We start from the raw sequence: 26,406 nt of genomic DNA on the forward strand, positions 1-26,406 counted from the left end.
CAGAAAGTGGGCTTAGCTTAAGCAGCTGAGCTTTTCTTCTCACCCTGCCGTCCAAAGTGAGTTTTTTCTCCTCCTAAGTAATCCACTCTTTTGTTTTTATCTTCAGAACTCAAACAGAAAATATGAAAAAGAAAAAAGGATCCATGGATCTGAGTAGATCCCGATGTAGGAGCTCCTGTGGCCAAGTTCTCTGTTTACTGACGTGTAAAGATGAGACAGATGGTTTGTGAACACAGTAGGGATGGACGAGCTGTGGACCTTCAGCAGAAGTGCAGAAGAATGACCTTAGGAGTTTTTGGAGCCTGCTCCCCAGAGTCCTCTGGCTCAGCTTGGATGATGGAGGGATGATGGAGTCTGTTTTTGGGTGGTGGAGGAGCAGAAAGCTCTGCTCTCATATGGTTAGAATAGGGATTGATTGATAGAAGAAGGGCCTCCCCCTTTTTCATCGATTTCCCGAGATAGGGTCAGATTGACCCACTTTCATATGGTTGGACTCAGCAATCAGGACTGGAACACGAATGCCATTAGATGAACCTGACCGCTGTCAGAGAGGAGTTACTGATGAATTTTTCCTACATTTCCAGATGACCAAGGTGACAAAAGACCACTGCCTGGAGATCATCAACAAATTTGAGCCGTGCTCAGAGAACCAGAAGCAGGGAGTTTTGGGAATCGATGGTATGTCCACCTCAGCGGTTCTACAGATCCATTTTCTCCAGATGAAAACCTTTTTTTTTTTTAAAGTTGGTAGTTTTTAAAGACGGTTTTTGCTGCCGTTTGACACGGTTGGCTCCTTTAAACCAAACTGGTGTGTATGAGCAGACTGGTCAGTTCATCTTCTGTGTTTGACTTCTGAAACTCCTGAAAAGCTGCAACATCTGTGGTGAGGACTGGTGTGCTAGCTCTCACACCCCCAGGCCTCATGTGTTTTGCAGTAGTGTTAAAAAATAGCAGAGCGCCTCTTTGTTTTTTTATACAGTCGAGTCTTAAAACAATAATGTGAACTTACCGGTGCTTTCTCTGGGTGATTGACAGGTGGCGCTGTTGCAATGTAACAGTAAGCCCTAGACGTCTGAGCGTTTCAGGAGACTTCTCCTCTGTTTCAGGTTTTACTAATTACATGCGCAGTCCAGCAGGGGACATCTTTAACCCTGAACACTACAGTGTGAGTCAGGACATGACGCAGCCTCTGTGTAACTACTTCATTGCCTCCTCACACAACACCTACCTGATGGGCGACCAGTTGATGTCGCAGTCGCGGGTGGACATGTACGCCTGGGTGCTGCAGGCTGGTTGCCGCTGCGTGGAAGGTAAGCGTAAGCCAACGGGAAAACTCAGCCAGGCCACAGCCCATTCAGCACAGGAACAAAGAAACATTTTACTGGAATACTGGATACATTCATGCTGGGGTGCTATATGTTTGTGTCATGGGGCAACAGATTTACCCCCCAGTGGTTCAGTGGAGCTGAGCAACCTGTCTGGTACTCTCTGGGTTAAGAGTCTACAAAGATGTCAATCTGTCCAAATCTGGGCTCCGACACAGTTAGGTGAATGGTGCCGAGGCTGCTATGGGAGTTGGTTTGGAGCACGGTTAGAGGATTGCTGTAATTGCCAAGCATGTCTAGGCGGCGTTCTCCAAACCCCTGATGCCAGCTCGTCTCAGACGTGCTTTTAGGCGTGTTCAACAGTTGAGGCTCTGCGACGTCTGTCCTCATTTTTTTCACCTGCAGCCAACTCTATAGTTTACACCATTCAGTTCTGTGCTGAAGTTATTCCAGTGAAAGGATGAAGCTCAGCAGAGGAAAGGTACTGACCCCTGACCCCTGACTCTGTCTCTGTCTCTCTGGTGCAGTCGACTGCTGGGACGGTCAGGACGGGGAACCCATCGTCCATCACGGCTACACGCTCACCTCCAAGATCCTCTTCAGAGACGTCGTTGAGACCATCAACAAATACGCCTTCATCAAGAACGAGTATGTTCACACACACAAACACACACATCCTTTGCTTGGCATGTTTTGGTTTTAAAAGAAGCAGCTGTCAGAAGGCAGCTGGTGTGTGGGCTGAGGTGAGTGAGCTCTGTCTCCTGATCCAAACTTGTTCTTCTTCATTTTAAAAACTTGTAGTCATTGAAACCTCTGAATGTTGATCTTCATCACAGTCAGCTTTATTCTGACTCACTGCTACTATGTTTTCAGATCATCAACATTTCATGCTCTGGAGCCCCCCCCTTCAGTTTTCGTGTTGGGGGGCGGGGGGTCTAGTGTTCCTCATCGGCGACCTCCTTGGTGGTTTTGGTATCATGAGTTTCTATTTGCAGGTGGCCCCACAGTTGCAGATGATTTGGGATTCCACTTCTTTAACCTCAGAGTGGACGCGCATGGTCTGCGTCTGTGTGTGAGCTGACTGCGCTTTAGCGCAGCCCAGTCGCCTCGGGGTGCAGACATGGGAATACTGAGAGATTAGAACAGCCCCCCCCCCCCCCCCCCCCTTTATGAATGTGCACCAGTAGGTGATAATCCTGCGACACACGTGCAGAAACAGAAACACCTATTTTTAGCTGCAATGAAGAAACACTCCTTTTTGTGGTGGTATTCACCCTCTCTCCTGCTACTGAAAAGGTGATTGTGAAGACCCCCACCCCCCAGATATGAAGAAGTAGGCTTCAAATAGGAATCTGATTTTCCACTGTGCTAAATAAAGCACAGCAGTCTGCTTGGATGAAAAGGTTTTGCAGTCAGAAGACTGTAATGTCTGTGAACATTATGCTGGGAGGAGGAATAATGCAGCTCAGCCTTGACCTTAAAACCACGGTTCATGCTGGCTTTAAGCACACATGAGACTTTTACTGACCTAAAGGGACTCTGTATTTGCATCCTCTCATCCACATCCTCATTGAGACAGCTGAAGGTCCACACATCCTCCAGCGGCTCTGGAGGATCCACGTTTGTTCTCAGTGCAGACGGCAGCAGCTCTGGAGCTTCAGCTCTCTCACTGACAGGATCGGAGTTCAATCCTAAGAACCTGAGCAGACAGATGGGACATTTTCCTGACGTTCAAAGCCAGGGTTGGAACATGCAGTAATGTGCGGGTTGAAGTCTCAGACCACGCGTCTTTGTCATGCTGTCCACCCACCATGGCAGCACATTTCTGGTTCTGCTCCTCCTGGCAGCAGATCTAAAGCCGTGGTTTCCTGTTGTTTTGTAGTTACCCGGTCATTCTGTCCATTGAGAACCACTGCAGCGTTCCTCAGCAGAAGAAGATGGCGCAGTACCTGACTGAGATCCTCGGGGACAAACTGGACGTTTCCAGCATCAAGGTGGATGAGTCCGGGCAATTGCCGTCCCCCGAGTCGCTGAGGGGGAAGATCCTGGTGAAGGTAAAGCAGAAAGATTATAGAGCATTACAGTGTTGTGTGACCTTTGTTGCATTTTCAACCATAAAATTACATGAAAGAATCTGAGATGGTAATAGTGATCAACTAAATATAAGCAGAGGCTCAGGAAAAAGGCCTCCTGCTGAGTGTCAGACATGACAGCTAATAGTTCCTTTACTAGTTCTTTTATTTCTAACGTTTTAAGCCCTTTGTGTTCACTTGTGTTAATGTCCTAAATCATGGAAGGATCCGCGTGCAGCTTTGTTTTTCCTGACAAAAGTCTCAAATAAATGCCAGTGTTTTACTTTGAAGGGGAAGAAACTGCCTCCTAACATTGATGAGAACGCTGAAGAGGGAGATGTGTCCGACGAAGACAGCGCCGACGAGATGGAGGATGACTGCAAGCTGATGAATGGAGATGTATGTGCATCCTCATCTCTGCACCTTCAGTTGACATGGAGCCTCTTCCTGTCTGTGTGCTTTTCTCACTTCCTGCTCTCCTCTGTTCTCCTTGTCCTTTCTTCTCACCACGTCTCGCTGGCTTCTCTTACAGTGGAAGGTAGGGTATCTTCAGAGATCACACCTTGTCATGTGTCATCTCTATCCATCCTGCCTGGAAGAGGTTACAGCTTTTGGCCTCAGAGAAACACTCAGAGAGTCAGGAAGTGCTTTCTCACATGAAATCAAACAGAATGCATCTAGAGAGCATCATTCATTTCTCCGAACCCTTCAGTAACATCTTTAGGGAGCAGCTGATATGAGCAAAAACATGTGTCCTCCTGAAGGTGAAACTGATCAGAGACTCAGTTCTGAGGTGATACTTGTGTTCAAAGAAAACAAAAGATCTACCGACTAAAAAAGACAAACATGACATGCTGGATTCCATCCAGGCATTCTATATTTTAGAAGAATTGTCTAACCAGGAGAGCTTCAGCGTCAGCAAAAGGGTCTCTAACTGCTCCGTGATTGAAGTCAGATGGAACTGGAGGAGGAACACTGCAGCTCTGTGGATCCAGGCTGCCATCGTGTGGCTGAGCTGAGTACTTGCAGGAAGACCAGAGCTGCAGCCGCTCTGGAGATGCTCATCCTCAGCTGTTCATCATCTCCACATCTTCTCTGCTGGTTTGGAGAGCACAAGAAGGAGATTTGGTCTCAGTTGGGATGGTCTGTCAAATATTCAGAGCTCAGATGTTTTCCATGTGTCAGGTTCTCCCACATGTGACCATCATCCCTGAACCCCCCTCCAGTTTCTGTCTGACGAACATTTCTCTTTCTGAGACTTGATTTCTGTTGGGCTTCTGCTTCCTGCTGCAGCACAATGGACTTAAATGCCCTAAAGAATGCAGTGAGACAGTGGAGCTGGGAATCAGAGCAGAAAGCATGAATGAACCCTCAAACTCACTTCCAATACATCTTTAGGACTTAAAACCAGCAGCAGTGAACCTAAGAAATGACTACATTCATGTTAGAACAAAGGAGAGAATGCAACAATTTCATACTTTTGGCAGAATTCCTCATCAAACTGGCCATCTGCCTCAGAACACCTCTGTTCTTTTTGCTCACATTTATCATGTGTTTTAGACGAGCTTTGGTGCTGCAGTGTCAGATCAGCTCAGGTGTAGGTTCTGTGTCAGTCACTCCAGAGCATCAAAAAGAAACGGGAAGCTCTGCTGCCAGACAGTTTATTTGTGTACCTGCTGCTCCGTCTACAGACCACAGCCAACAGGAAGCAGGTGGAGAACATGGCCAAGAAGAAACTGGACAGCCTGATGAAGGAGTCCAAGATCAGAGACTGCGAAGACCCGGACAGCTTCACCATCGGAGCGCTGCCCCCTGCTGGGAAGCCTGGGGAAAACAGAGGCTGCAAAGTAACCCTTTTTCTTCTGCTTAAATGTCTGTCTGACTAACCTTCATGTTTGCTGCTCACTTTCATTTTAACAATCAAACTTGACTATTTTCAAAGCACTTTACTACAGACAGACAGGAAAAAACTGCAGTTAGAAGAAGAAAACTATCAAAAACAGAATAAAACTGGTCACTGTTGACATTAATGATAAGTCGAGATACTACAGAGCTGAAAACAAACTAACATTTTTCCTTTGAGCTCAGGCCTGCAGTGAAGAACTTGGACTCTGTGGGTTTTTGTTCTGACTGAAGCATATAGAGTGATATTTCTGCCACCACGTTGCAAACAAAACTTTCTAAGTTGCAGGTGAAAATATTAAATATTTGCTTTTCAATAATTTATTATTCTGATTTTTATATATTTTTTTTTGCTTTCAAATTTTTTTTTTGCTTTCGAAAACGTTTTTTGCGTTTGCAAAACACATGTTTTTGCGTGCGTTGTGTCAAATCTTGCTTTTGTCTTCTCTTTGATTTTGCTGACCACTTTGAACGCGACTTAGCGTGATGTGACTGCCACTGGCATCGCCAAAAAGAAATTCGCATGCGTTGTGTATCATCTCACTTTTTTCCTATCTTTGCTGAGTTAAGTTTCGGTTTGACGTGACAAAGCTGCCATCAAACAGCTCCTGATTGGGCCAGATTCTAACCAATCAGGTGTCTCTGTCTCATATTGACGGTACTCAGAGGCAGACATTGACTTTGGACTTTGTGTCGGTTCTGTTCGTACGGGGTTCTGGCCCGTTTCTCTCAGAGTGAAACCCAGAAGGAGCAGCAAAGCACGCTAAGTCGCGCTCAAAGTAGTCAGCAAAATCAAAGATAGGACAAAAGCGAGATTTGACACAACGCACGCAAAAACATGTTTTGCAAACGCAAAAAATGTTTTCGAAAGCAAAACAAAAATTTGAAAGCAAAAAAAATATGTCAAAGCAGACCAATAAATTATTGAAAAGCAAATATATAATATTTTCACCTGCAACTTAGAAAGTTTTGTGTGCAACGTGGTTGCAGAAATATCACTCCATATGAGGCTCCAGGCAGAGGCGGTCCTGGGACACTGGACGCCCCCCCCCCAAACACCCGCCTTTCCAGCCCCGCCCTCTATAACTCAAAGCCTGCATACATATAAACACAAGACCAAAATATCTATTTTACCTTATTAATCATATAAATAAAATACTCTTAAGTTGAATTCACAAATAAGATATAGTATATGAGTTAGTTCACAATTAAAACATATCAGTTTGTTTTCTTTTTGACGACTGGCTGAATCTGGTAAAAATTGCCACTTTTTTTTTTAGCTGAATACAACCTTGACAGGAATTATGAATGAATAAATTCCGGTCATTTCCGTTGACTTCATAAATGAACATCAATGGAAACTAAAGGACATATTCTTCTGTGTTTGTGCATCAGTGTCACATTAAACTGAACAAAAACACAAATGATTGTGTTCATTGCATCTGAAGCATTGACTGTATATAAGAACGGCAGAGAAGCTTAGATGAAATCCACCAATGAGATCATTAATAAGACTCTAATGAAGTGCAAACCCCCATCAGGCATGTGGCAAATGTTGCCCCAAATTTGACTCCTCTAACAGTAAATGTGGTCGTATTTAGCTACTAGCAAGTTTCATTTTGGGCACCGCCTGCATTCCTTTATCCTTGGAGTGTTTTTCGTCTTTCTAAACTGGATGCTGATGTTTCCTTTGATCTTTTGTTCCTTTGATGTAGACTCCTTTCTATTTTTTTCTTCACTCCAAAATAAAAATCAATAAAACCAAAAAAGTACATACACTTTATATAACCATTTTTTTAGGAAGCAGCTGTTAGTTTGTTGCGGGTCTAGAATCATAATCCTTCAGTCTAAGCCCCCCCCCGTACCGTACCTCCCTACCTCCTTTTCCCTTCTACAGCAGCAGGTCAAAACGATAGTAAGGGCGCCCTAGCGCAAATTTCATTAACATTTGTGAATACAAGGGATTCTGCTCTACAGGGGCATTTCTTTTTCCTTTTTATTTCTTGGGGGCTCGTGCCCTGGGCGACTACCCACATTGCCCATTGGAAAAAAAACATTTTTTCACCAGCATTTACAAATCTATTCTTTAAAAATCAGACTATATGATTTTCTGGATATTTTTCTCATTTTGTTTCTCATAGTTGAGGTTTACCTATGATGGAAATTACAGGCCTGTCTCATGTTTTTAAGTGGAGATCTTGCACGATTGGTGGCTGACTAAATATTTTATTGCACCATTGTATGTTTTGAGGTATTTTATGTTTTGTTGCATGTAAATGTTTTTAAAACAGACACTTTTTATTTTGCCCTTTTTCCTTTTTCTTTTTACTGATCCAAACATTGCATCTGAACCTTGAGTTTTGTTGGACGTTGCATTCCTATTGTCAGCATGTAAAAGTTTGGTTTGTGTTCAGGCGGCTCCACTCCAACAAAGTGAGTTCTCACAATTTTCTTGAACTAGTGTGGCTGTTAACAGAATTTCTGTTTGTTTTAGCTAAGCAGTAGCGTTTTCAGTCCTTCTGAGGTTTTATGTCCTCAGAGCTGCGGGAGAAACATGCAGGGCGGGGCCTGTGGACGGCTTAATAACAGGAAGCGGCTGATGTTTGATTCCTGTGTTCTGCTTTTATTGCGACACATTTTGTTGCTGCAAAGATTGAATGATGTTTTTTTTGCCATCAGGGTAAAAGTGACGACAGCACCGACACGACAGATGAAGCTCATCCCAGCAGCAGCAAACGCTCTGGACGCTCTTTCATCGGGAGCTTCTCCAAGCGCAAGGTAGACTTTCATGTACTTCACTTCAGGCTGAAGGCCCCAGACGGACACATCCTCTGAAGAGTTGTCAACAGTTTCTCGGTTACATCTGGCCTGATGTTTTTTGGTTTGAGTAGAAAAAGGCCTCCAAGCTGAAGAAGACGTCCAGCTTTGAAGACACAGACACAGACCAGGAGAGCAGCAGCGCCTCACGCGCCCCTCCATCCCACAGCAAGTATGTCTTCATCAGTCTTCAGTCATGATAAAAAACACACAACCAGGACTCAGGAAGCTGCCCTCTTCATCCTCAGTGGACGACTAGAGTTCAGTCCACTGCGGGTGGTGAACAGTTGAACCCATTCAGGCCCCATGTCCAAACTAGTTTTTATTTATATTTTGAAGGAGCAAGTATTGGGCATGAGGGTGTATTATTGGAGGCGGAGTCACAGATTCTCATGCGTGGATTTATGTCTGACGTAAAGTTTACGATGAACCCAACTTCAGACAAGATGGCGGATGGCGCTCCACTCCATGCGGTCTTCTTCAAAGCAGAAGTTGTTCCACTTTGAGGTGCAGGAAAAAAGTGTTACTGATTTAGTGCAGAGTAGCTGGGTGGGTTTGGATTTGTAAGAAATGGTTGAGTGGGCAGTATTTCTATTTTATCTTTTGTCACAATGTTTCCGAGGACAGTAGATATGTGTGGTTTTTGCTAAGTATTCATAGGGTAGGTGAGGTTTTCTAGAAAAAACAGTGGGTGTGGCTTTTTCTGGAAAACAAGGTAGCCCCCCCCCCCCCCCCCCCCCGACAGTGTGGGCGTGACTAGAAAAATCAATGGGTGTGGGTGTAGAGATTTTTTTTAACGTTTTCTAGTAGACCTCAGTTAAAAATGGTGGGTGGGTGCTATAAGAAAATGGCCCCTAAAGTTGAGGTTATTTTAGCCCCCCCGTGCTGTGTGATGTAATCAGAGCCTTCACTGACCCACAGGAAGAAGAAGACCATGAAGCTCTCCAGAGCTCTGTCCGACCTGGTCAAGTACACATGCTCAGTGGGCCTCTACGACATCGAAGCTCAGGGTGAGCTGCAGTCCCAGGCCCGCAGGTTTGTGTCAGGAGTGGCAGCTGGAGGGAGACCTTTGTTTTTTGTTCCAGCGGGCTGCAGCTGGCAGGTTTCATCGCTAAGTGAGACCAAAGCTCACCAGGTGATGCAGCAGAAAGCCACATCCTTCATCCTCTTCAACCAACGACAGCTGTCCCGCATCTACCCTTCCTCGTACCGCGTGGACTCCTCCAACTTCAACCCGCAGCCTTTCTGGAATGCAGGCTGCCAGCTGGGTATGAGCCCCCCCTCCTTATAAACCTGCTCTCCCACCTAGCTTCCTCACAGCTTCCTGACAGGTTAACCGATTCCTTGCAGTTGCACTCAATTACCAGTCTGAGGGCCGCGTCCTGCAGCTCAACAGAGCAAAGTTCTATAGCAACGGCAACTGCGGATACATCCTGAAGCCCACCTGCATGTGTGAAGGTCTGTGCTCCTCAGAAACACGTCACAGCTTGTGTGTTTGTGTGTCAGGAGGCAGAGACCTTAGTTATGCTTCTGGCCACGTCAGGTGCCTTTAACCCAAACCTGGAGGACCCCGTGCCGGGACGCATGAAGAAGCAGCTGGTGCTGAAGATCATCAGCGGACAGCAGCTGCCCAAACCCAAAGACTCCATGCTGGGAGACAGAGGAGAGGTGCTCCAACACATCAATGCATCCCAAATACACATTCTGACTTCTGATATCAGATATGTTGATGACAGGACTCTTCTGTCTGAAAGTGAAGCAGCGTAAAGATGCAAAACACAAACTTCATTGGGCTACAGTCATGGCCAAAAGTTTGGAGAATGACTCAAATCGTAGTTTTCACAGAGTTTGCTGTTTTCTCTGTAATATAACTGAAATAGAATTACAAGCACTTCATACGCTTCAAAGGCTTTTATCAACAATGACATCAGTATTTGCAGTGTTGGCCCTTCTTTTTCAGAACCTCTGCAGTTCCAGTGGACATGCTCTCTATCAACTTCCTGACTGATAGTAACCCATTCTTTCAGAATCACTTCTTGGAGTTTGTCCGAATTAGTGGGTTTTTGTTTGTCCACCCGCCTCTTGAGGATTGACCATAAGTTCTCAAATGGATTAAGATCTGAGGAGTTTCCAGGCCATGGACCCAAAATTTCAACGTTTTGGTCCCAGAGCCACTTAGTTGTCACTTTTGCCTTGTTGCCCGGTGCTCCATGGTTCTGGAAAATGCATGTTTGTCACCAAGCTGTTGTTGGAAGAAGTTATTGTTGGAGGGTGTCTTGGTACTATTCTTTATTCATGGCTGTGTTTTGGAGCAAAATTGTGAGTGAGCCCCCTCCCCTGGATGGGAAACAACCCCACACATGAATGGTCTCAGGATGCTTTACTGTTGGCGTCACACAGGACTGATGGTAGCGCTCACCTTTTCTTCTCCGGACAAGCCTTTTTCCAGATTCCCAAACAATCAGAAAGAGGCTTCATGGGAGAATATGACTTTGCCCCAGTCCTCAGCAGTCCATTCACCATACTCTTTGCAGGAGATCAATCTGTCCCTGATGTTTTTGGAGAGAAGTGGCTTCTTTGCTGTCCTTCTTCACACCAGGCCATCCTCCTAAAGTCTTGGCCTAACTGTGTGTGCAGATGCGCTCACACCTGCCTGCTGCCGTTCCTGAGCAGCTCTGCACTGGTGGCACTCTGACCCCACAGCTGAATCCTCTTTAGGAGACCATCCTGGCGCTTGCTGGACTTTCCTAGACGCCCTGAAGCCTTCTAAACAAGAATCGAACCTCTTCCCTGGAAGTTCTTGATGATCCTTTAAATTGTTGTTGCAATCTTAGTTGCCATAATATCCTCGCATATGAAGCCATTTTTATGCAATACAATGATGGCTGCACGCGTTTTTTTGCAGGTTACCATGGTTACCAATGGAAGATCATGTCAAGTCTGCCATTCTAACCCCATCAGTCTGACAGAATGATCTCCAGCTTTGTGCTCGTCAACATTCTCACCCGAGTTTGATTTGATTTGATTTGATTTATTGATTTATTTCAAGCATTGTAGTCAAAGCAATAAAAAAAAAAAATTACACATATTTATCAAACTCATTACAGAAATGATGAAATGCATAGATTAAAAAGACAGAAAACAAAACAAAAACGTCACTTAAGTCACATTTGCTTAATTAAATACAGTGATCATTAACTGAATTATAAGTAGAGTTTGATTTATTGCTTGAAAAGGAGTGGGAAGAAGCAAGCTTATATAATCCCACCCCTACTGAGTTCATTCATTTGATAGTTTTACAGTGTTTTAAATCCGGTTCTGATCAGATAGATTCTCTTCAAGTAACAAAATCCAGTGCCTAGAAATGATTGATGATCTTCAGAAAACATTCATTTATGATTTCAGTAAACAGTAACGATACCGATATGTAATAATAATTGATTATCATTAGAACACATGATAACATCAAACCAGTAATTATTGCTACACATTGCAGATCAAGTAAATAAAATCAATAGCTTATTGATTGTAATTTAAACATTTCAGTAATCATTATTGCACATTACAATGTAACACTCATTGGTTGTAATTAAAAGAGCTTTGATTATTTCACCACAATCAAGTTCACACACGTATTTGGAATTATTCAAGCACCTGTTGATCCTTGAATCCTCTTATCTTCATATCCTGAAATAAGAGTTTCTTTATACATTTTCTTGAATATTTGAATATTTGAACATTGTTTGAGCTCATTACTTAAACTGTTCCAAAGTTTAGTGCCACACACCGACACACAGAAACTTTTCTTTGTGGTTCTTATCAATTTGATCTTGAAGTTCCTACATCCCCTCAGTCTGTAGCCTCCTTCATTTTCTAAGAACTGTTTTTGGATGTTGGATGGTAACAATTTCCAGCTGGCTCTGTATAAAAGTTGCGCAGTGTAAAAATCAACAAGGTCGTGCAGTTTTAAAAGTCTTGATTGATAAAATAGATTGTTTGTATGATCAAGATATCCGGCTTTATGTACAACTCTAACGGCTCGTTTTTGAAGTAGAAAGAGAGGATATAGTGAGCTCTTGTAATTATTCCCCCAAATTTCTATACAGTAGGTGAAATATGGTAATATTAAAGAGCAGTACAATAAATATCTACTGTTGTATCCTAATATATGTTTAGATTTATTTACGATTGAAATACTTTTTTGTATGTGTCTGATGTGAGGCTTCCAACTTAGTTTGTCATCGATAAAAACCCCTAAGAATTTGGTTTCTGTAACACGTTCAATAAAGTCATTATTTATTTCAATTGAGAGCTCTTTATTTGCATTGTAGTTTCCAAAAAACATCACTTTGGTTTTATTTAGGTTCAAAGACAATTTGTTGTAATCCATCCATAGTTTTATATTATTTAACTCTGTGTTCATCACCTTTATAAGTTCCCTTTGATTGTCTGTAGAATAGAATATATTTGTGTCATCAGCAAATAATGAGTTTCATAAGCTTTGAAACATTGAATATATCATTTATGTAAATATTGAATAGCAGCGGGCCCAGAATTGATCCTTGTGGGACACCACAACTTATCTCTTTGGTTTCTGATGTATATTCATCAATCTTGACAAATTGTCTTCTACCGTTAAATAGCTTTTGACCCAAGTTAGCGCTAGTCCTCTTATCCCATACACTTCCAGTTTGTCAAGTAGGATGTCATGATTGAGAGTGTCAAATGCTTTTTTTAAGTCAATGAAAATTCCAGCTGCATATTTCTTTTTGTCCAGAGCATTTGTGATTTCCTCCACAGCATCAATGATAGCCAATGACGTTGATCTATTTTCTCTAAAACCATATTGGTTTTCATTTATAATGTTATATTTTTCAATAAATAAAGCTAATTTATCATTGAATATTTTTTCTAAAATTTTTGAGAATTGTGGAAGAAGAGAAACAGGTCTATAGTTTGTAAATTGGTGTTTGTCTCCACTCTTATAGACAGGAATCACTTTGGCTATTTTCATTTGGTTTGGGAATCTCCCAGTTTGTAATGATAAGTTACAAATGTATGTTAGAGGCTTAGCTACACTATGAATGACCTTTTTCACCACCTTCATATCTATGTCCTCACAATCTTTTGAGTTTTTACTCTTGAAATTATTCACAATTGATATCAGTTCATTTTCGTTCACATCAGAGAGAAAGATCGAGTGTGGGATCCTTTCGATGGGTGGATTATTGTCTTTGCTAGTTTTGCATTTTGGAATTTCCGCTGCCAACTCTGGACCCACGTTTACAAAGTAGTTATTGAGACCGTTTGCTGCTTCATTGATGTCATAGCTTTGACCCTTCTCATCTGTAAAGTAATCTGGATAAGTTCGCTTTTTTGTCCCATTTTTAATGATGTTATTTAATATTTCCCAAACTCGCTTTACGTTGTATTTATTTTGATTCAGTAGATTGTTGAAGTACACTTTTTTACTGTAACGTGTTATTTCAGTTAGTTTATTTTTATATGACTTATATCTTTGTTCAGTTTCTTTTATCCTCTGTTTTAAGAATTTTTTATACAGGTTATTTTTCTTTTTACAAGCGTTTTGTAGACCGGTGGTTAACCACGGGCATTTGGCAAATTTGTTCTTGAATTTATAAATTGGACAGTTCTTATTGTAAAGTGACATAAATTTTTCTAAAAAACATTTATAAGCAATATCGACATCTTTCTCTCTGTACACAGAGTTCCAGTTTTGTCTGGATAAGTCATTATTCAGAGCATTCATGGTTTTTTCATTTCTTAGCCTTTTGTAGACTGGTTCTTTTATAATTTTCTTTGTCTTCACATTGTTGTCAAATAGTGCAAAAACTGGTAAATGATCAGTTATGTCACATATCATTAGTCCACTCATATGAGTGTATTCTATATTATTTGTAAAAATATTATCAATGAGAGTAGCACTTTGAGTAGTGATTCTGCTGGGTCTTGTTATGGTTGGATATAAACTCATAGCATACATTCTGCTGATAAAGTCGTCTGTTGCTTTATGTTTATCAGATCCATATTGAAGTCTCCACAGATGTATAATATTTTGTTTTTTAGAGAGGTAAACATCTTTTCCATCCAGTCACTGAACACTTCTAAGCTTGACCCTGGCGACCTATAAACACAGCTTATAATGACATTTTTCCCTGAATTGTTACATATTTCAATTGTAAGACATTCTAGTACTCCATCCACTGCGACAGACAATTTATCAATTACCGTAAACTTCATATTTTTTTCCACATATATTGCGACTCCTCCACCTTTTTTGTTTACTCTGTTCACAAAGTTAAGTTCATAGTTTTCCAATTCAAAGTCAGCGTCCTTGTCGCGGCTGAACCAAGTCTCAGATATGGTTATGATATCAAAGGGATGCTCCATATTCTGTAGATAATCCTTGATGTCTTCAAAGTTGGTATACATGCTTCTGCTGTTAAAGTGAATGATTGACAGTTTTTCTTCTGGGTTAACAGAGTTTTTAAAGTCATCTATGCTGTAATATTTGCAGTCCATATTAACAGTGGAAAAGAATTGATCAGGGTCGATGTCTTGAAGGTTGTTGTCATTATCACTGAATATTTGAAGGTCGGTTTGCTCACCATTCAGATCTCTCAGAGTTGTGGTTGCAGGTGATTGTTGTAGAAAAAGTGTTTTTTTTAGAAGCCATGGATAGTAGAGTTTGTCTCCTCATCTCATAAGACCAGCATCTTTACGCATCTCTTGTTTAGACTGTAGTGGGTAAATATTTTTCCAAATCTTGCAGGCTCCTGATAAGAATAACCTTGGACTGCTCAGGGGATCCACAGAGTTTGGCATAAATTTTACAGTCTTTTACCCAGGTTCCTTGAATTTTCCCCTGCTTTTTCAAATAACAATCCCTTCTGGCGATGTCGGCATTCCTTTTCGTGAGGTTTTCATTCATGAAGACATTGGTTCCCCTCAGATTTCTTCCTTGCTTCAATAAAGCTGCTTTGTGTTTCCGATTGACAAACTTTAAGAGGATTGCTGGTTTGTCGGTGTCTCTTCTCCTGGGAAGCGGTCTGCAGATCTCCACATTGTTGGTGTCCAGAGAAATTCCATTGGACTTTAGGAAGTCCTCCACTTGTTTTTCCACAGAGCTCGTCTCCTGCTCGTCGGATTCCTCACCGTTCCCGGCGGTCACTGCATGCGCGTATGACCGGGGTTTGATTTTCAATCCGGTGATTATCACGTCGTTAGATCTGGAGATCTGCTCTTGGTCATCCATTCGTTTCTCGATTATATCCATCCTGTTGAAGCACTGCTCCTGCAGAGCCCGGACCTGCTTCACCTCTCCGATAGCATCCAGAATTTGTCCATGAACAATCTTTATAGCTTTGATCTCTTCCAGCACAAAATCAAGTGTCTTCCTCAAGTCCTCATATTCCTCAGACACTGGGTATCTTCTCGGCATGTTTAGAAATTGCTTTTCTCAATATTTACGCTTTTATGCGGTAAATAGAGTTGAGAACTGCAGCTGCTCTATGCCTGCGTGGCGTCTTCTCCGAGAGCCGGAAGTGAAAAAAGTTAACAAGACGATGATGATGACGGTCATTCTCAAAACCTTTAGCCACAACTGTATATCAAGAAATTTAAGCAAATGACTGACAGCAAACATAACACTCATCTGAGGTTAAGTGTCTTCACATTCATGCTGCTTATTTTGAGCATCTGAAGCTACAGCAGCTGTTCTGGGCGGCTGAGGTGGCAGATTTCCTCAATCTGCTATCCCGTGTGGGCGTCTGGGGGGCACCGGCTACCACGGCTGCCTCGCCTGTAGCTGGGATCTTGTAAATACATTCTTTAAAGTGGATTTCTTGATTTTTCTTTGTGATTTTCACTCACTATTGAAATAAACCTACCATTAGGATTAAAGACTGTCGATTTCTTTTTATGTGGCCAAACTTACAAAAGCAGCAAGGGATCAAATTCTCAGTTCCTCCGCTGTAGCTGATGCCGCATATTCAGGAACACAGCAACAGTAGCTTCATGTTGTACTCTTGTTTTTGGAAGGCAGACTTTCTTTCTTGAAGTCATTGTGTAAAGACAACAAATAACCATATAATTAAAAAAAAGCAATCAAAAATCAATGAATACACAGGCGGATTATCTGTTTTCAGGAAATCTGCGTATGCAGTTAGACACAAGCAGAAGTAACTCTGCGGTCTTAGTTTCAACTGGAAATGTGTCTCACAGGTCCTTGCGTAGAGTCCATCGATGTTATTAGTAGTAGTCTGCATACCAACTGATGATTTTAAGGCCTGTGACTTCTGAAGGTTTCAGCACAATGCTGTGTCTGTCTGAACCGTTTTCATTTCAAAAGGCTTCACCACACGTGAGGCTTTTAAGGGGAAACTGATGAATTGGTTTGTGAATTTTGTGAACTCATTCGAGGTTTTTGTATTTTGTGTTTATGGACTGTAGGAAGACCAGCAACCACTGTGTGGAAGCTAATGAGGTCCAAATAAACCTTAGGCCCACTCCCACCAATATATTGTTAATCTATCAAACAATTACACATTTTTTTTACCTCCATCTTGGGGTACAGAGGTGATTCAGTCCCTCATACAGCTGAATCAGACTTGTATGTAGAGTTCTTTGTTTTTGCTCAGAGCTACAGGACGTTAAAGTCTTGCTGTATTTGTCCTTTGTTTTTATAATATTGCAGTTCACATTGACTCTTAAACTCTTCATGTTTACCTATAGAGTAAATAAAGCCAAAATGTTTAGGATTTTGAAGCTCTAAATTACTGGGATTTTTGTGTTTCACATGTGTGAGTTCACACTCGCTGACAGTCTGTGTTTTTCTGAGTGTGATACGGGTGTCACGTGTGCGTTTCTCTGAATGCTACAGGTAACTGCGTTTTCATGTAACATCCCCAAGACTATTAGAAGATTATACTGTGGGCTGATGAGATCAAGAGGAACTCCCTGTAACATGTGAATTAAGGCTAACACAGACTTTCAAACATGGGGGACAGGGAGCCAGAGTCCTTAGGCGTAATCTCTTCAGACCTGGTGTCCACATGCGTGAACATCATATTTTGGGTTCGGTTACCACAGAAGTTAATTCTGCTTTACTGGGGCCTTGTGACCGTGTGTGTAGAGGGATAGCTCAGACCTTGGCTCGGGTCTTAAGAGGTTAAGACTCTTTTGCATGCAGTGTCTCTTGAACAAAGCTGTGGATGTGGTTGTCAGATTATCGACCCCTTCGTGGAGGTGGAGATCATAGGCCTGCCGGTAGACTGCTGCAAAGAGCAGACCAGAGTGGTGGACGATAATGGTGAGTGGATCACTCTGAAAGTCTTCTGCTGAATTTCTCCTTGTGACATTAACCGAGTTCTATTCTATTCAAACCCTTTTTTGAGAAAGGGATTAGCGGGCTTTGTGAGGGTGTCTGACATCATCTCTGGTCTCCAGGGTTCAACCCCATGTGGGAGGAGACTCTAGTGTTCATGGTGCACATGCCCGAGCTGGCTCTGGTGCGTTTCCTAGTGTGGGATCATGACCCCATCGGGCAGGACTTCATTGGGCAGCGCACCATTTCCTTCAACAGCATGATGCCGGGTAAGACTGAAACCCACCTTCTCATGTCTGTTCCTGTCTGGTTGTTGAAAGCTTCACTTCAAATGCGTCTCAAACTGCAATCGTGTCCTGAATCTGAAATGTGTCTCTCAAGCGCAGCATGTTTTCTCGGACTCAGCTGCAGGTCTCTGGAGTTGTTGTTCCTCCTTTGAAATGTTGTCAAAGCCCCCCAAAGGGACACTAGGGTGTCTGATATCGTGCTGAGTCGGCAGTTTCTCTGACAAAACTTTACTCTGCAGGTTACCGCCACGTGTACCTGGAAGGCATGGAGGAGGCCTCCATCTTTGTTCATGTGGCTGTGAATGACATCAGTGGTAAGGTACGTGCTGTAGGGGGGCAACCCTGAAGATGGAACACCCTGACCTGATGATATTTAAAAAATAACAAAATCTTAAGTTGTGGTTTCCTGTCACTGCTGAAGTACTGAGCTCCTGTGGCCCCAGAGGTTCACTGCAGGGGGGGTTTCGCTGGTAACATTGGGGGAGCTGTTGCATTTTTAGCTGATGATCTGTGTCTCTGATTGTTGCCATGTTTGTTCAGGAGGCATCAGTGTGGCTTACATGAGTCTGTCTTGTTTGTCCCGTCTCAGCTTTTTTCTGTTTTTCTAATTTTTCTTTTTTATTATTCTCTTCTTTCTTTCTTTTTTCCCGCTGACTCTTGGGTCTGTCTGTGTCCTTTTTTGTTTTCAGTGCTCCCAGTTTCACCAGTCGCTCCATTTAGGTGCTGAAACTTTTAGGAGCCTTGAAGCTGCTGCTCAAATCTCAGGTGTAGTGAGATCCAGTTTTCTGCATGAGTAACTCCGCCCACCTCAGCAAAAAATCTCTCCCCATTGAGAGCCAACGCTAAGCATTGTGAGCGTCCGCCCAGCTCATGCCTCACATGAGTTATGACGGCTTGACCTGCTTGCATCGTCACGTTTCCCCTTTGGTCCAGTGTTGTCAGCTAAAACCTTATGGAGAAAGATGAGCCGGGGAATCTGACATAACCTAGTTTGTGGTTCTGTGCCGAGTCATCATGTGTGTTTCTGTTAGCATTATTGTCACAATTTGACTGTCCCATCAGTTCTGGGTGGTGATAGCCAGCTGTGTTCACTGGTTTACTGATGACAGAAAGAAAAAATGCAGCATAAGCATATCATATCATAACAAAGGACATTTGGAAAAAGCATGGATTTAAACTGAGTCATTTCTCTTAAAAAGCAAAACAATTTTAGAAAAGATTTCCCTGAAAATTATGAGTCTGCGACCTGTCAGGGGGCAAAACATCCATCCAAACTGAGTCTGTTCTCTAGAGTTTTCCTTCATCCTTTATTTCTAACATTTTCCTAACTAGGAAAAACTAAGATATTGAACCTTTGGGTTCTTGAACTTGTGGAACAGCTGCAGACACTTTCCCGTCTCTTCAGCTCGAGCAGGACTTTGGTGATGTTCACCTGGTGGAGAAGCCCCTCCCCTTACCCCCCAGAACATGACAGTAAAAAGTGTTTTTGATCAGAATGGTCAATAATTCTGTGGTCTAAGAGGTAAAGAGGAAGCTAGCTGCTAATGCTAGTTAATGAACTGGCAGGCTACTGGAACAAATGAGTTTAATTCTGGGTTTTCTTATAGAGGATGTCGTTTTAGGAAAGTACCGTTGATCCACTTAGAAAGAAGAACATAAGAAGTAATGCATCATGCTTTACCTGCTCATTAGCATGCTGGTGTTCCATGTTCCATCTTGGAACCTCTTGGCATTAAAAATGCAAAACCACACCCCATTGTATATATCCTCCACACACACGCGCGCACGCAAACACACACACTCACACACACACACTCCTTTTTACATGGATGAATTGTATTGTAAATGCAGTTAAGCTTCACGCAAAGAGGTTTTCAAATCAAACCATCTCATTTTAAAAGGGCAGCCTAGTTATACTTTGGATTGGATCCATTGGATTGAATTGAAATTCTATTTACTTAAGAGGGGCAAAGAACAGTTTGAAGCTTTGTTGGCTCCATCCACATGTCAGTCAAAAGTAGTCACCGCTAATAATACTAAAATTTCAGCTCTAATAATCCAACAATATTAAAACTGCTTTAAGAATGTCATAAACAATAGATGTCAGAATTAATAAATGAGAAAACAAATGTTCACGTTTTTGACACCAGCTTTTAAAAATACATTTGTGGTTTAAAATCTGATCTTAACAAGGAAGTCCATGGAGAGTTGCTCTCCTCTGACACCAGCCATCAGTGGTTTTTATACGGTAAATATTAGCGGCTGGATGGCTTCATTGGCTGGGTGTAAGACTCATGCCTGGGAAACCAGAGTTTCATTCCCAGGGGGCGCAATGAGCTTCATCCAGTGTGTGAGCTTCATCCTCACGCTAACGCACACTGCTTAAATGGAAATGGAATATACTTGTAAAGCGCTTTCCTACCTCCCTCAAAGGCCCAAAGCGCTTAACAGTCAAAGTCCCAATCCCCCATTCACACACACATTGATGGGGGCTTCACTGCCGAACACTGGCACCAACCTGGAACCACAAGAGGTGCCCAAGGTCACTTCAACATCTGGGCACTCAAGGCGGGAATCGAACCCACAATCTTCTATCTAGGTCGACCGCTTAACTATGTAGCCGCAAGGGGGCCCAAGTGTGGGTCCCCCTGTGCCGGTCCCCAGCTCGGGTAAAATACAGGGTTGTGTCAGGAAGAAAATCGGGCGTAAAACCACCTGAGTGAGTCGGTGAAAGCTGATTCACCGTGGCGAGCCCTGAAGGGAGATGCTGAAAGGTGAACAACATCATCAACATTTGAAATTCACGTTCAGCTAGTCTAAAGTTTTGACACTTGGCCCTTTTTTTTGTTTTGAATCTCACTGCTGGTTGCTTGAGTCAGGCCCAAAAAGCAGCACAGGCAGAGCAGGTGGGAAGGAAGCAGGACAGCTCTCACCACGTGAGGAATTGAACACCATTATTTTCTTCATTATTCTTAGTTTTGACATTTTTATTGTCTTTTTCCAATTTTGATTTTGGTTTATAGTTTTTATGCATAATTTTTTGATGTGAGTGAACAATTTGTTTGGAAGTTTTTCCTACAGTTTGGGCTTTTTAGACACTACAATAATTCCTCTTTTTATGTTTTATGTTTTTTAACATGTTGCTATGTAGAGTTTTACTATTTAATTTTATCAGCAACTATTTTAAAATGTGAGATCTTGTTCTTAATGTTTTGGAGCTTATGTTCTAACAGTAGACCTCAGGAACAAAAGCAAATCCTTTTGTTCATGTTTGTTCATACAAAGAAAAAAATCCACACAAAGTCTTGTTTCTTTTTCACTCAGTGGCCTCAAGTTTATTAATGGAAAAGAACCATTTAGACGTTTAGATTTAGTACTGGGGTGTCATACTTGATTGCTCAGGTGGCCAAAATCCTGAAGGTCGCGCTCCGAACAGGATAAAAGTTTATTGAAAACGCTAAAGCTAAACTTTTTTTAAATTTTTATTTTATTTTATTTTTCAAATAAACAAAATCACAGACAAGCAAAACAAACAAACAGATCAGTGCTCTTTAGATCATTACACAACAGAATGAAAAAAATACAAGTAAATAAATAATTGCCAGTTACACTCTATTCAATAATATTTACAGGCCGTCCAAATAGGCCATAAAAAGAAGAAAGAAAAATGCAGTCTCAATGCAGAGCTAAATCATTTTGACATTCTGAAAGTGTTTTATTAATGGTGTCCAGAGTTTATTGTGAACAATAACTGAGGCAGTCCTGACATGGTGAATTTTTTCCATGTGGATGAGAGATAGCATGTCAGTGACCCACACTTTAAAGTAAGGAGAAATCCTAGATTTCTATTCTCGCAAAATGTGTCTTTTTGTAGTCATCAACCCGAGTTCTAGTGGCTGCTGCATTACAGTTGGGATAGCTCTAGTACATATGCAGCCAAAAATGGCAAGCTCTGCATCGGGTGTAATAAAGCAACTATAGGCTTTGGAATACCAGTCAAATATTCTGTTCCAGAAGCCAGCCAATGAGGGACAAGACCAAGAAGCATGAGCCAATGTGCCTTCAGATATTTTACATCTATCACAAATGGGAGTAACTGAAGGATATATTTTGTGCAACCGTACTTTGGAGTAGTGGAGCTGATGGATGATTTTAAATTGTATCAGTTGGTTGTTTGCTGTTAACAGTGCAAGAGTGAATCTCGGATAAACACTTTTCCCACATTGATTCTGATATTTCTATGCCCAACTCCTCACTCCAAGCATCTTTTATTTTTGTTGATGTCACCCTGGTGCTGCCATCGAATGCACTATTCTGGAAACCAAATGTCTGGAGCCAGGGGGACTTTTGAAAATGTCATAAAGATCATGCTCAGCTGGAAGATCTTGAAATAATTTAATTTTGGACTGCAAGTAATGTCTAATTTGTAAGTACCTATAGAAATGTGAATTGGTAATGTTAAAGTTTTGTTTAAGTTGATTAAATGATGCAAATTTGTTATCTATGTACAAATCTTCAAGTTTAGTCAAACCCCTCTCATTCCATTCCTGATCAAATTTGTCAAGGAGGCAAGAAAGAGTGATTTTGGCATATTGGTGACTGAACAGAAATGTCCGGCAAAGAAAGAAAGCTTCTAATTTGATTTCAAATGTGCACCGATTGTTTTAGGACAAAACCCAGTTTTCGGAGAGACTCCCCCCTCTCCAGTTTGGAAAAGAGCAAAGCCTGTAAACATGAGAAATCTCCCACTCCGCCAGCCTCCATCTTAACCCACAGTGGAGTGGTGGGACCAATGGTGTCTGGTGATCCTTGCTGCCAGAACATCAATGCTCTGATATTGGCAGCCCAGTAATAGTGTTTGAATTCCGGTAGGCCAAGACCTCCTTCCAACTTGGATTTTTGCCAATGTGACTTTGAGATTTGAGCATTTTTATTATTCCAGATATAAAAAGTGATTATTGAGTCTAACTCCTTAAAAGAAGGAGGCTGTCAGGTAAAAAGGGAGATTCTGACATAGATACAAGAATCTAAGCAGAGAGACCATTTTTATAGAGTTTCTTCGGCTGATCATGGATAAGGGAAGAGTCTTCCAAGACTCAATCTTCTGCTTTAATTTTGATACAAATTTTGTGAAATTCAAGGTAAAGATTAATTTCAGGTCTTTGGGATTAGTCAGGCCCAGGTAAGTGAAATGGTCATAAGCTATTTTAAAAAGAACATTTTGAATAGAATTTGGCGGAAACGTTTTAGATAAAGGCATTAATTCCCTTTTAGTCCAATTTATTGTGTACCCTGAAATTTTGCCGAAAGATGTAATCAAATCAATTAGGAGGGGCACAGACTCCCCAGCATTCCGCAAATATAGCAAAATATCGTCTGCATACAAGCTAATAACAGTTTCTGTTCCTCCAATCAGAAGGCCATGGATGTGTGGATGTGCTCTTATTTTAACAGCAAGAGGTTCCAAAGCCAAGGCGAACAGGGCAGGAGAAAGAGGGCAGCCCTGCTGAACTGAACGCTGTAACGGAAATGGCGTTGATCTCTCCCCATTAGTCAGGATTGAACACAATCTTAGTTTCACCCAAGATATAAACGTTTCACCAAACCCAAACCTTCGCAGCGATTCAAACAGGTAAAGCCATTCAACCTGGTCAAAGGCTTTATGCACATTAAGACTCGTAACCACAGCTCCATCCGAGCCATTGTGGTCGGCAGATGGTGTTTAGAAGACGCCTAACATTGGAAAAGGAAAGTCTGCCTGGGATGAATCCTGTCTGGTCAGGGTGGATAATAGAAGTCAAATACGTGTTTAATCTGGTTGCTAAAATTTTGGTCATTACCTTCCGATCAAAGTTTTGGAGAGCAATGGGTATGTAATTAGCTGGATCGGCCTCGTCTCTGCCTTTCTTCAAGATTAAGGAGATGTTGGCTTCATACAGAGTTGTGGGTAATTTATCTCTGCGTTTGGAGTCGCATATCATCCTAAGCATGAGAGGAGCAAAATCATTACAGAATTTTTTTTAAAACTCTGAGCCAAAGCCATCAGGGCCTGAAGCCTTGCCTAATGGAAATGACTTGATGACTGCAATCACTTCTTCCAGTGTGAAGTCGGAGTCGAGATGACGCCTTGCAGCATCAGTTAACCTGGGCAAATGAAGAGAGCCAAAGAATATATCTCATCTATCTCATATCTCATATATCATATATGTCCAGCTGTGATAAGTTCTGATCAGAAGAGTAAAGTGTCCCTTTTATGGTTTCTGGAGCCAGTCCTGGCTCCTGTGGGGTGAAGTGGGTACACCCTACAGACCAGGGGGTTGCCAACCAGCGTGCAGCGCATGTGGCTCTCTCATCCTTGTGCCACGGCTGTCTTTGTTTTTTTTTAAATAACTATTATATGTTCTAAGATTTCTGCGTAAAGTTAATTAAATCTGTGGTAGAGCCCTCCAAATATCGTGTCAACCTGCTGCTATGATGACCGTATTTTGCGCTCTCTGTGTAGGACACACTGAGGAGCGCGGGGTAAACAACTCTGTGTGAACAGGTGGACAGGTAGAGAGGAAAAGCAGGTAGATAGGCGGGGGAGGGGCTTTGACTCACCGCTTATGATTGCAGAGGGTGATGCGGCTCCCTGTGTTTTCATTTCTGAACATGATTACCATGCAGAACTCTTCAAAATAATAAACCCGATCTCTGCACATTCTCCATGTCTACCATGCATTGATAAACACAGAGACAGCTCCATGTAGCGATCAGACGATTACTTTAGCTGGAAGCTCCTCCCACATGCGGCTGCAGTGTCAAGCTTTAAGAACACAATTTCTAAGAGGCGGGGCGGGGCGGCACACCTCCAACAATAGGTTACATGACAGAGCCCGGCCCATTAAGCGCCTCTGCCTGGTGCGTTCACGGAGCTTCAGTACATAGAACTCCAACAGCCACACAGCCTAACGTAGTCCGCTATTATATATTCATGAGGGGAAAAACCTGCTGAACCGAACCTAAAACCACCCAAATTATGCATCCACGGCCAAAGCCATTTTTACCCGCAAATGTAGAACCCAAAACCGCCCAATTGGGCGGATCTGGCAACACCGCTCAAAGATTCTGTGTGCTCTGCTGCCAACTAGCTGTCGGAGGGTGAAGTGGAAAACAAGAGTCAGACACTAAAAGACATTCGGAGATAATTAAATAAATATCTTCCTGGCAGCATTTTGAATCGATACGAGTATCGATTCAAAATGAACTATCGGGATATTTTGCCGAATCGTTTTTTTCTTACACCCCTAGTTTCAGTTTTGGTGGAGAGCCTGAAAAAATATGTCTACATCTTACAGCTGCGCACTAGCCCCCCCCTAAAACTAAACTTTTAAAACTAAACTTTTTCTACACGTAAAAATAGACTGACAATATTATTCTGGAGTAAATTAAAACCTAAATAACTGATATGTTTCTCTCCATTAAAATATATCCTGTCACAATTATAAAAGATAGAAATAAAGTAAACATAAAAAAACATTGACATTTCTTTAATCTTATGTCTATCTATCTATCTATTTACCAAGGCTGTGTCCCACCAAGGTGGGGTAGCCTAGACAGGGGACACAATTTTAACTCCCTCCGTCTCTTCCCCAAACCCTCCTCCTTCAGTGTGCGTGTGTGCGTGCGTGCGTGCGTGTGTGTGTATGTGCGTGTGACTGGTCTGAGGCCTGGTCTAAGCCACACCACACTGCACCAGGGTCAGCTGCACATTCCAGTGTGGGCACCTCCACAGCAGGGCCTCAGCCAAGGCTGGTTTCCCCTTGCCGCTTCATCTTATGTCATTTTATATAAAAAAACAAGCTTAAATTTTAAAGATACCAAGACACTTTGCTCTCCATAAAAATATATCCTGTCAAAATTACACAAATTAAAATAGGAATATGCTGCATAAAAAAACAAACAAACCTGGAAATATGAATTTCTTCTTTTCAGCAATAAATCAAATTCTATTTCCTTTGCTCTTTTGACATTTGAACAGAGCTGGACACCTGGTATCATTTTTTGTCAACAAGTTGGTTTTGTGTTTGATTTTGGGGTCCTTGTTGTGGAGATTCTCAGGATGGACTGCAGGAGCTCATCAGTGAGACGACAGCTGTCTGCTGTTAAGTTAGTCATCATCACTGAGAGGAGCCTCTCACACAGAAATGTGCAGCCACATATGCACAAAGCTGTAGACGGAGCTGGGGCATTTCTGCATGAATGGAGAGGATAAACTGTTCAGTCCTGCAGTGTCGTACTTTGCCTGCAGTGTCGTACTTTGCCTGCAGTGTCGTACTTTGTCTGCAGTGTCGTACTTTGTCTGCAGTGTCGTACTTTGACTGCAGTGTCGTACTTTGTCTGCAGTGTCGTACTTTGTCTGCAGTGTCGTACTTTGTCTGCAGTGTCGTACTTTGTCTGCAGTGTCGTACTTTGTCTGCAGTGTCGTACTTTGTCTGCAGTGTCGTACTTTGTCTGCAGTGTCGTACTTTGTCTGCAGTGTCGTACTTTGTCTGCAGTGTCGTACTTTGTCTGCAGTGTCTTACTTTGTCTGCAGTGACGTACTTTGTCCGCAGTGTCGTACTTTGTCCGCAGTGTCGTACTTTGTCCGCAGTGTCGTACTTTGTCTGCAGTGTCGT

The 26,406-nt window shown here is 42.2% G+C and overlaps 1 protein-coding gene across 8 annotated transcripts in view; it reads left to right on the top strand.

Moving 5' to 3' along the window:
* The window catches only part of plch2a (phospholipase C, eta 2a), a 158,891-nt gene that overhangs the window by 124,680 nt on the left and 7,805 nt on the right, over positions 1 to 26,406 (top strand). For all 8 annotated transcript variants that reach the window (XM_078950021.1, XM_078950024.1, XM_078950022.1 and 5 more), the window contains exons 6-20: positions 585 to 678; positions 1,107 to 1,310; positions 1,853 to 1,973; positions 3,208 to 3,379; positions 3,689 to 3,796; positions 5,089 to 5,244; positions 7,979 to 8,077; positions 8,191 to 8,288; positions 9,038 to 9,126; positions 9,202 to 9,384; positions 9,467 to 9,574; positions 9,660 to 9,784; positions 17,363 to 17,447; positions 17,585 to 17,731; positions 17,989 to 18,068. In XM_078950021.1, coding sequence (XP_078806147.1) covers positions 585 to 678; positions 1,107 to 1,310; positions 1,853 to 1,973; positions 3,208 to 3,379; positions 3,689 to 3,796; positions 5,089 to 5,244; positions 7,979 to 8,077; positions 8,191 to 8,288; positions 9,038 to 9,126; positions 9,202 to 9,384; positions 9,467 to 9,574; positions 9,660 to 9,784; positions 17,363 to 17,447; positions 17,585 to 17,731; positions 17,989 to 18,068 — 1,869 coding nt within the window. The remainder of the gene's footprint in view (positions 1 to 584; positions 679 to 1,106; positions 1,311 to 1,852; positions 1,974 to 3,207; positions 3,380 to 3,688; positions 3,797 to 5,088; positions 5,245 to 7,978; positions 8,078 to 8,190; positions 8,289 to 9,037; positions 9,127 to 9,201; positions 9,385 to 9,466; positions 9,575 to 9,659; positions 9,785 to 17,362; positions 17,448 to 17,584; positions 17,732 to 17,988; positions 18,069 to 26,406) is intronic.

Source organism: Oryzias latipes, chromosome 7 (assembly GCF_053564925.1).
Source record: "Oryzias latipes strain Hd-rR chromosome 7, Olatipes_Hd-rR_3.1".
NCBI lineage: Eukaryota > Metazoa > Chordata > Actinopteri > Beloniformes > Adrianichthyidae > Oryzias > Oryzias latipes.